The 10,925-nt window shown below is 45.4% G+C and overlaps 1 protein-coding gene across 2 annotated transcripts in view; it reads right to left on the reverse strand.

The window, feature by feature from the left end:
* WDR59 (WD repeat domain 59) overlaps nucleotides 1-10,822 on the reverse strand; it is a 47,940-nt gene extending 37,118 nt beyond the window's left edge. For both annotated transcript variants that reach the window (XR_004061066.1, XM_030955794.1), the window contains exons 1-5: nucleotides 10,742-10,822; nucleotides 6,524-6,573; nucleotides 4,786-4,921; nucleotides 1,568-1,653; nucleotides 586-666 (exon numbers count right to left, since the gene is read on the reverse strand). Coding sequence is in view for 1 of the 2 variants with exons in the window: in XM_030955794.1 (XP_030811654.1) it covers nucleotides 586-666; nucleotides 1,568-1,653; nucleotides 4,786-4,921; nucleotides 6,524-6,573; nucleotides 10,742-10,795 (407 nt within the window). In the remaining variant the exon portion in view is untranslated. The remainder of the gene's footprint in view (nucleotides 1-585; nucleotides 667-1,567; nucleotides 1,654-4,785; nucleotides 4,922-6,523; nucleotides 6,574-10,741) is intronic.
* Between the last annotated feature and the right edge of the window lie 103 nt (nucleotides 10,823-10,925).

Consider the following 10,925-nt stretch of genomic DNA (forward strand, 5'->3'; position numbering starts at 1 on the left):
AGCTGTACAGCTAGCAAGAGATCCCAGCAGTCCCAGTACCAGCTCCTTGCTTCTCAGGTGTAAAATCTGCAGCTTAAATTTGACCTATAGCTGGAAATATCTGCTACCCTGAAAATACTCACAGCGAAAAGCAACACCAGGAAACAAGGGAAGGTACAAACAGGAAAACCTTCCTGAATACCATTGTCAGTCTTCCTACCACTGAGGGAAAACCAGCAACAATCAATGAATTTAGTAGAAAATGGCTATAGGATCATGAAGTGGTGCTCATTAACTGAGCTAAAAAAAACCCAGCAGGCTGAGGAACAACCAGAAAAAGCCCCCAAGGAAATATCTGAAGTGGGCACAGAATGAAGCCAGACAGTTGTAGCTTAACTATACTACTCTACTGCCCATCACTGACTCTGAACTGGCTTGAAAATAGGGGAGCAGAAGTCATCTTGGAGACAATGGGAAATAGCTGAAGCCTCCAGAAGCACAGCTAAAGAGCAGCTCCCATCAGGGTGTGCTGTGCTCTGCAAGCTCATAATTACAGAAAAGACTCCCAGTGATTTCCCCAAAATGCAGAAACATACTGATTCTTACTTGATGTCCCAGATGTAGATGTATGTGTCCACAGAACTGGTGACCAGTAGGTCTGGCTCAAACACTGCCCAGTCCAGGTCACTGCAAATGCAAAATCACAGATCAGTAAAGAAAAGCACACAGACGTTGCATCGACTTTTCACAAGCTGCCAGTACATTCTCCAACAAATTCACAGCAACTCCATGACATCTACTGAAACTTTTAAAGTAAAAAGCAAGATCTTAATAATTTCTCTAAGTAAATTCCAAGAAGCAATGAAATGCTTCTAAGTAAATTCCAGTGAAGCATCCTCCTAGTCCTGAACTTTACAGCTACTGTGTGTGTGCTCTTTCCCCTCCAGGCAAAGGGACACTGTCTCTAAGAGTTCTCAGTAACCACACATCCTTGGCATCAACCCCTCACTCTGGGATGCCTCCCTGTTGGAACACCAAGTGCACCTGGGACACAAACAGCCTCCAGTCAGCCCAAACAACTGTTATTTCAAGGGCTGCAAATACTTCCCACAGTCAGGAGCTTGACTAAAAGCAGTCCCTCAACTACATTTCCAATCCAGCATTGAAATGTGACCTTAAAACAAGAGGCAAAAATCTCCCCTGCACCACTGTAACATTCTCTGAACTCGGTCTTTGGGATTACCTGCCTTAATTAAGCTGCTATCACACAGAAACACAGCTGGGATTCAATTTAATAAACTTGCTATCTGTTTCCCAGATGATGGCTGCTGCTCTTTACAAGGACAGCAGCCTAAGGCAATGACATTCGAGCCATCAAGGGCTAAGTTGATAAATTGGGGGAGCCATGAGAGGGTGAGCCACTTCACACATGAAATCATCACCAAATGGGAAAGCACTCCAGTCCAGAGAAATGAGTGAAAACAGGCTCAGAGCAGAGCCTGAGTGGGGCCAGGACCAAAACATTCAGCTTCTGTGAAACAATGCATTATTTTCCACTCAGCAGCCCACAGCACTTTTTGTTCTTCACCTGATCACACGTGTGTGTCCTTGCAGAGATGTGCAAACTTCCCCATTTCCTTCCTTCCACTTATACAGGTCAACACGCTGATTGCTCTGCAATTAGATGGAACAAAGGAGAGACAGTCTCAGGCCAACAAGGTAGGACATGGATCTGGATGTTAGGTCCAGGATCCCATCACTTTGAAGAACCTCAGTTAACAATGAGTCATGCTGTGAATTAGCAAAGTCCTTGCCCAAAGCAGGAGAGCAAAGATGAAATACAGGCTGTGAGGACTTTCAAAAGCTTACACTTTAATTACACCCACTTAAAACTTGAGATAAACTAGAAAGGGATAAAAAAAACCCCACATTGCAAAATCTTTCCATGAAATTATGTTCTCAGAGTCTTTATTTCCTACCAACATGCTGTAACTGCAGGCAACAGGCAGACAAATTCTCTCTGCAGGAATACCCTGCCAGTCTGTTACATTCACAAGTGGAGGTTTTGGTGAGGGGGATGATGGATTACCACTGGTCGTCCTCAGCTCCCTTCAGTTCCCTTCTGGGATAATCAGGGCCATTGCCAAACACAAACAATACAGTCTAATGGCTTCAAGGACACCTCCTCAAGGGTACTCCCCCAATCCTTGCCAGCCCAGGAGAAAAGCTTTAAGTGTTTATCACTAGCTGTAAAAAACAACAGCAAACCAGTTGTATCAATGACAACAATACTCAGGGTTCCTTCATTCATTCCAGGAATGAATCCTTGCCCAAATGCAGCCACATGCAAAGTTACTTGAAACTAGTTACTGTGCTGTAAATTCATGTTCTGTCTCAATCAAGGTTCACTTCAGGCCAAGCCAAGTCTAATCTTTCTGGGGCTGGAATTGCCTTTGTGGGTGCATACAGAGTGCCAAGTCCAGTGGATCTTGACTGGAAATTCACGCAGATTTTGCAAAACCTGAAAGAATATGACTTTAAAATGTTATTTTCATTAGCCCCCTGTTTTCAAACTTTTAGGTAGATGAGGGAAAAGATAAGAGACTTCAAGAAACACACAGTTGTTGAGGTTGGAAAAGACTTCTAAAATCACTGAGTCCAACTGTTATGTCACAATTTTTGTGGCAGTTTTTTTTATGGTGGTGGATTTTCTTCCTACCCCAAAGCTGCTTCATGTGAATTTCAACTTGCAGATAGATAAAGCATTACAGCTTTCTTTGAAATGAAAGGTCTCATTCCAGCTCAGCAATAATATATGACATTTCTCTAACTGCTCACAGCAGGGCTGCACAAGAGCTTAGGGCAAGAAAAAACTCTTTGCATGTTTCTCATTGACAGAAGTATTTAAGAGGTAGAGTGAAATTACCCAATGGGATTTACCCAGGACTCCAGAGACAAGACACAAGATAATGATCACCAGAGAAACTGCTCCTTCCAACAGGAGCATTTTCTAAAAAACTGATTTTCTTAAGTATCAGTATTCACTTCCAACAATTTCATCACCCCCTTGTTCAAGAATCTGTGGCCACACAAAAGGAAAAACAAGGATCTAGGATTGAAAACAACACCACTTCTGAAACAACAGCTTAGGAGTTCCCAAAAACATGCTTGAGCCAGAGGGCAGACACAGCCAAGCACAACAGAAGAACTTGCTCCAGCTCTTCTGGAAAGAAGCTAAACACAAGGACAGATTCCCCTCTGCCTGTACCACTTCCAATTAACAGGACTGCAAACCAGATGATGCTGCTGGCAAACAGGATGGCAGCCTTTTACATCCCTTTTCCATCCACAGGGATGCAGAAGCGTAAGACCCTTGGGTTGTTTACAATACAGTGAAATGGCTTGAAAGGTGGTACTTCTGACCCAAACTGAAAAAGCTGCCTGATCTCATCTTGGGGATTTCTCAAGCAGTGTGTCTCAGTAACTATGTTCAAATCCCCAGAGCATCACAGCATCTTTTTTTATAAACAGAAGCAGCAAGGTTTGATGCCAGCTAAACCTGGTTTCAGTCTGAACAAGAGGGGTTCCTGTATCCACTCAGAGCAGCAAGAGGCAGGAGTGCTCAGATGGGTACAGCCTTCCTTTGCACCAGGGTCCTGCTCAGATCAGCATGAACTCACCACTGCATATTGTCTTCAGAGTGTGTTTGAAAAGAAGCTTTCCTGCGCCACTTGTGACCTGCCCAGTGCATTTCCTTACTTGGTTTTGGTTTCCACAGACTGCACCCAGAAGTGGCACCGAAGGATAGCTTTTTGCCAGTTTTACTAACTCTGCTCAGAACAAGACCGCTGCTGAAGGGACCTTTAAGACATCAGTCTTATGCCAGAGTTGGAAAGAGACAGGCTGGGGAATGTCAGAGAGCAAGCAGCCAGAGGCTTCCAGCTGACAGCACCACTCCCCTTTTAAAACTGCCTTTAATTAAAAATACAGCAGATCAGGACCTACAATCCTAAGAAATCACCTTCAACTAGGTGTTTTCTCAAAACAATAGATAGAGAGATTTCTCCATCCCTAGCTAGTCCAGGACTCTCAGGCTATAAAAGAAGACAACACAGCAGAAAAGGCAGCTCACCCTGGAAACAGTCTGCACCTGGCTGGGGCCAATGGCCACGGTGCTGTGGGTGATGGCTGAGATTTCCATCAGCAGAGCTCAGGGCCCTTGGTGAACAAGCTGCAGAGCACGACAGACCAAGTGCAGAGCAGAGCTGAAAACTGCACTTGGTCTCACACGGCCATTACTGCTTCTTCAGCCCAACCCACTGCCTCACAAACTCCTCACAGACACAGTCCACACCCAGCTGCAAACCCCAAGCTACAAGCCAGTATTGACCTGTGCTATTTACAGACTGCCTGGTGCACCACAGCTGAGCAGCAAGGCAGGGAGATGAAAACAAAAAGCACAGAGCAAGAAATTCAAGAAATGCACAAATCGCAGACTGGAAATCAGAAAAAAAGAGCACCTTCCACTAGAATAAAGAACCATTTGGATGCTTGATTTATTTGGCAAAGTGTTTTGTAAATGACAAGCAAGCAAAACTAGATGCAACCCTGACTGCCCAATAATTGAGAGCCATTCAGCTGAACACCTCGCTGGCAGTAAATCAGAATTAGGCCTTGATCTTGCGATGTGACTTGCAGAAGCATGTCTGTGCCAGCTCCACACCGCCTTCCAGCTCTGCAGAGCTCACCCATGAAAGAAAGACCAGGGAAGAAGATGAGCTACAGCTTTTAAACAAGTGAACTTACAGAAGCTGCAAAGTAGTAGGCGTAACTGTCGTGGGGGTTCCACTGCACTGCGCCGATGTCCCACTTGCTCTGCCGCGAGATCTTCCGGTGACCCTCGTTGGGCGCATCCAGGTTGACGATGTAGAGGAAACGGCGGCTGCAAAACACAGACACAAAGGGGCTGCACCTCACAGGGCTGATCTCAAAACCCCAAGCTCACATGGAGCTCACAGCCTTGTGTCTAGAGGCACAAGAACCAAAAGAAGAGAAGCATTTCACGAGACAAGTGAAAACAGTATTTCTGAAAATGGGACATTTGAGTACATACTTCAAAATTTACTCAAAAAAAACCCCACAACCCTCCAACAAAGACAAGACACATTGAAAGTAAACAGGATCTGCAAATGTAATAGACAGTTTGCACCACAGAAAAACTCAGATAACTTGGATATAAAGAAGTGCTGGAAAATGGTGCAAACACATTCAAACAGGCTTTGCAGGCCTAACGCTGCAGCAGCAGAGCCTAAGTGGCACAGTCCCAGGAGTGCAATACAACAGCTTCAGCCTGGATAGGTTGCTCTGAGCAAGAGTTAATGAGCCTTGACAAAGATGATTCTACGTGGGTGCTTCTTTCCACACCAGTCTGAGGGCTTGGTTCCACCAACAGTACAAAAACACCTGCACAGAGCTCATGCACAGCTGCAGCAGCTTTTTAATGTGGGTGGACACAGTCCTGCACAGATTTGGTTCCATTACTTACCTGAGCTAACTCTATATGCAGTAGAAATAATTCTGCAAGATAGCAAACTTGAGCTCATACATCCTGCTCGATGTGGCCAACTGCCCACAAAGGAAGGTATCATCCTGTGTGATTCATCTTACAAGCAAGAGAAACTGCCCAGAAATAACTGTGAGCCACTGAACCCTATGGAGGACCAGCATCAAAACATAATGAACCCTACATAATTATCCACATGAGCATCATGTCTCAGCTGCAAAGTGACCACACAGCTGCTCTGAGCACTGGCCATTCCTCCTGTTATTCCTGGACAGCACTGTCAGACTAAGGGCTTACATGGAAGCAAGCACCACTTCGAGCGGTACCAAAGGACTTGGTTCCTTGAAGGCTGACCAAAGATCAGCTACACTCACATGATTCTGAAATGAACATCCTAATTGGTGTGGTAGTTGTGTCACGGACAGGCAGACAGGAATAGATGTTAGTACTGAAAAGCAGGAGATGGAAAGGCACTGCTGAGCTGGTTGAAGACTTGCCTTGGAGGAGGATGCATAAGACCAAGCTCTCCTGGAAGCTTGTGCAACTTGGAAGTCTGTGGCACCTACTGTGTTTGTGAGTATCATCCCACAATGAACCAGCAGAGAAGCAGGTCAGAGAGCCATGTGGGAATATTTGAGGCAATTTTTGTTAGGAAATAACAATCTGTATTTCAAGACAATCCAAATAGTACTTCATGATGCTCCATCTCCCATATGGGGATTTGGAAAGGAATCTACCAGGAAAGCCACACCAGTATTTTATTGTGCTCTTGTTGCTGTCTCTCCAATCTGAATCCCATCGGGAACATGACCCAGAATCAGTTTCATTAAGCCTTGAACAGAATTCAGCTGCACCTTTCTGAAACAATCCATCAGCCCTCCAGCTGAGGTCAGCCTGAAGGCTGCTGGTCTGGCTTGTGGAAATGACTGTCACACGTCTAAGGGGGACTGTCACACTTCTAACAGGGACTGTCACACTCACCCCGAGAGAACCGCGCGCTGTCCCAGGCAATCCACTGACATCGCAGTCGCCTGTTAAAGACAAACACAGAACAAAATTAAATAATACCTGTCAGGGCAGCTGCTCAGTCAAACATATGGCTTCAGGAAGGAGTTCAGGAAAGTAATATCCCCTTAAAGTAGCACACAGGGGCAAGGGTGTAGTGGTTGATTTTGGGATGCAGGACAGCACACAGGAACATCTTCGTTAGCATAAAGTGAAAACAAAACCTGGCAGACAACATTATGAGCGCTAAGACCTTGCTCCCTTCTTCCTGCTATGGCAATCACAGCTGCAGCCCTTCAATCAGCAATCTCTAATAATCTGTATTAATCAGCCTCTGCTCCTGCTCAGGAACTTTCTGAGTCTCTCTCTTTCATCGCAGGGCCAGATTTAATTATATATGTACTGGGAGATAGAAGTGCAACTATTTGTGTGTTCAAAAATGAGAGATGGCCAAGAGGCATCAGAATTTACTTGGCATTGCTTGTAAAGAAGGCTATGAGATAACTTAAAGGCCATTAGAAAAAAAAAAAAAAAAGGACTGTTTGCCTATTGTCTCCACTTCTTTTTGTGCAGAATGAACTGGCTGATCATCTTGTTTAAATGCCAAAGAATAAAGGAAAATTTTACTTGGAAAGCTGAACAGTTCCACCCATAAACAAAGATATGACTTCAATAGAGTTTTGAGCATTCACAGCACAAAAATCAGAATATGCCCCACATTCTTCACACTAACTGCTGTCATCTTCAAAGCTGCCTCTCTGAAGGCTCAGGATGTATCTCCTGCTGCTGTTCAGGACTTTAAGTGCTCTCAGCATGGATGTAACAAGACTTCAGGATGTCCCACAGTTACTACTTACAAGCATCACCAAAACCTGACAGACAACACAGAAATTCCACTCAATTTCAGTCAGATCTGACAGCAGAATATCCATCACAAATTCTGAGCTGTGTCAGCCAGGGCCCATCCCCTCCTTTTAAAAACCCCAAGTGAGGGAAAAGCAGCATCAGGGACCCATTCCTCTCTAGAGACCACATGGCAAACAGCTACAGCTGCCTGCAGAGTTTCAGCAGGAGCTCATGGTAAACCAAACCTCATTCCACAACTTTTACCACTCCAGGAACAACCCCCTTTCATTACTTTTTCCTAGGCAGCAAATCCAATCTTCTGGCAAGGTTTCCCTAGTCTTAAAGCTAATGCTGTAAATAAATGCAGCTAGTTTTAAGATCTCTAAATGATAAGGAAACAATTCCAGCTTTCTAGACTCTACAGCACCTTGCAAAACACAGAACAAAACCTGCAAAAAAGTAGGTTACTGAATCTATATAAAAAACCAGCCAACAAACAAACAAACAAAACAAATCAACAGGAGAAAAAACTTCCCCCAGATGGTGCACATTTTTCTTCTGAGAAATTAAAATGAGGATCACTAAAGCCACTACAGTAATCAGAGCTTTCTCATGTGATGAAGAGCTAGTCAGGAGACATATTTCATACAGTTGGAGCCATCTTTCCCCAAGACAGAAAAAAACCATGAAAATTTCAAATGATTGTAATTTTATATACAAGTTTATTTTTCCTAGTGTTGGCATCAGGATCTCCTAAGTCCTTACAAATTGTTTTCAATAATGAACACTGGTCAACTGTTTTTTTTCCAGGCACCAAGCATCATAGAATGAAATAAACTATCAGAATGATGTAAAAAGTTTCACATGTCAGGCTGCTACTCTGATGGGTCACAAATTAAGTTGTTTTACAGCAACAAACAGCTCCCTATGATACAAGAGCCTTATCTAGGCAAAGGAAAATAAAAAACAAACTGTCATCATTTAATAGTGATATATCAGTCTTCACAGCAAAACCTTCCAGAAGGGAGGAGTTGAAACTGAACATACCAACCTGAAGCAGTTTTTATCCCAAAACAACACTGTGGATAGCTAGAACTGCTGTTCATGAATGACAACAATGTGAGTAAGCACAGCAGGAGCACTGTACATTTGAGAATTTGCTCTGAACCCACAGCCTAGGCAGCACCTTCTCAGCTTCAAGCACCTACTTTGGCATCTCACTTGATTTCTGCTAGGCAAGCCAAGGAAAACTCCTTTTTATGTCTGAACTTTCATTAGTTTCCCAATTACCTTCATTCTCTCCACTTGAGAGGCAACACACCAACCCAATTTGCCATGGCTATGCTGCTTTTCAAGAGCTGCAAACCCTTAACAAGCAATACCAGTTCCCTGCCTACCTAACCTCCCATCCACACACTCAGTTGGTACAAATGGTTCCATTTCAGCACTGGGTGAGTTTTGGTCTCCTTTTGATAGTGCCAACAGCCCAAGAGGAGTCTGTGGCTCCTGTTTAAATCAGAAGAGTACACAGACTGCCACCTCTGTCAGTTTGTACAGAAAAATGACACTTGTATGTAACACAGGCCCCAAAACACACAGTGATTTTCTGATGTGGTACAGTTTGGGTGCTGTAGCTTTCTCATGACACACTCCAGCACAGTGAACAAAGACAACTGCAGGGCTTGCAGAGGTGTACTGGCTATAAATGGAATAGCTGCCCACTCTTTTCATTCTTGTTTCCATTTAGGTTGGTTTTAGGGTAGGGATTTTGGAGATAGTGTGGCCTACATGCAGAGCTCAAGACTGGTGCTGGATGATTTCAGCCAAGGTGCTCCAATTTCTCAAGCTCAGGTTTCCCACCTGCAAAAATGTTCCTGCAGACTCCTAAAAAAAAGGCTCAGACACAAATATATAAATGAGTTTAGCCTGAAGCAGCAGTCTGGCAGCCCCAGCCAGAGCAGTTCTCTGGTTTCATGTGGGACAGCAGGCAGGTCAAAACAGCTCCAGGAAGATCACAGCAGAGCAAAGCCAAGTGACTGAACCCCCCGTGTTCACTCTCTGCCAAGGTTTGTGCCAGTGCAGGAGTGACACTGAAACCAACTGCTGCAGCATGGGGGGGCAACACCTGTCCCTTCTGCTCCCACACACCAGACACTATGAGTAAGCAATAAAGTCATGAGGCCTCCTCTCTCCTGAGCCAGATGCAACATGAATCTGTGATGTAGGAAGATGTACCCTCAGATCTCATTACTGGCTTCTGAGGGCAAATCCTCAGTAGCAGATGAGGCTGCTTAAACGTTTCTGGGAGGAAAAACCAATAGAGAGCACGAAAGTGAAAAGCTTTGTGAGCTTACAGAGGGTAAGCTGGATGCAGCGCACAGGATTCAGTGCTTCTGTTTGCAATGGTGAAGGCAGAGCCCTTACTGCTCCAGCACAAGAGGACAAATGAGACAAGAGAGCTTCCAGAACTTTTTTTAAAAATTTTTCTGGGTTTCTTGCTGAAGTATCTCATAGTTCACCCATTGTATCTAGGTTTGTTAAGCTATTGCCAACACCTTAAAACTCCCAGATTTCTTAGAACAGAATCATAGAATCCTAAAATGTCTTGGGTTGGAAGGAACTTTAAAGATCATTTTGTTCCAAATCCCTGTCACAGGCAGGGACATCTTCACTAGGTTGCTTGAAGCCCTGCCCAGCCTAGCCATGAACACTCCCAAGCATGTAAGAACAACTTCTACAACAGCATGTGAGCAAACAAACTCTGAGCCGAGCTCTACTATCACCATCAGCTTCAAAAACAAAAACTGACCTTTTTGCTATTCACAAAAAAAGAATATAAGCCACTTTTTATTTTAATCAAGCAACACCCAGCAATTTATTTGGCAGTGAGACAGTAGCTGTAACAGTCTCTGTGAAAAGTGACAGAGCCATAGAATGGTTTGGGTTGGAGGAGACCTTAAAGCTCCTCTCATTCCACGCCCTGCCACGCGCAGGCATCTTTCACTAGACCAGACTGCTCAGGGCCCCATCCACGCTGGCCCTGAGCTCCTTCAGCAAAAGGAAATGACGAAAGACGTGTGGGAAGTGGCAATATTGTATGTTAGGCCTGAAAATGTATTTAAAAAAATACAAGACCTAATTAAGATTAGAAATTAAGTGCCCGTGAATTAAGGCGTTATCTCCGCGCAAACGACTCCAGACCGCCTCAGCCCCGGCCATCGCCGCCGAAAGGCCCCGCGGGGCCGCCGAGCCCTCCCGGGCCGGGACCTCCCCCCGCTCCGCTCGTCACGGGCCGGCCGGGGGCTGCCCCCGCGGCGCGGTGATGCGGCAGCCCCCGGGCCCCCCGACCTGGGCGTCTCGGAACTCCACCACCACATTCTCGCTGCTCCAGCGCGCCGCCATCTTGGGCCGCCTCGGCGGAGCCTGCGCAGCGCCTGCGCACTGTAGGGCGCCGTGCGGGGACTGCTGGGAGATGTAGTCCCGCCGTCCCCCGTCCCCCCCTCGCCCCCGGCCCGGTGAACTGGGGCAGCGA

Source organism: Camarhynchus parvulus, chromosome 11, assembly GCF_901933205.1.
Source record: "Camarhynchus parvulus chromosome 11, STF_HiC, whole genome shotgun sequence".
Classification (NCBI taxonomy): domain Eukaryota; kingdom Metazoa; phylum Chordata; class Aves; order Passeriformes; family Thraupidae; genus Camarhynchus; species Camarhynchus parvulus.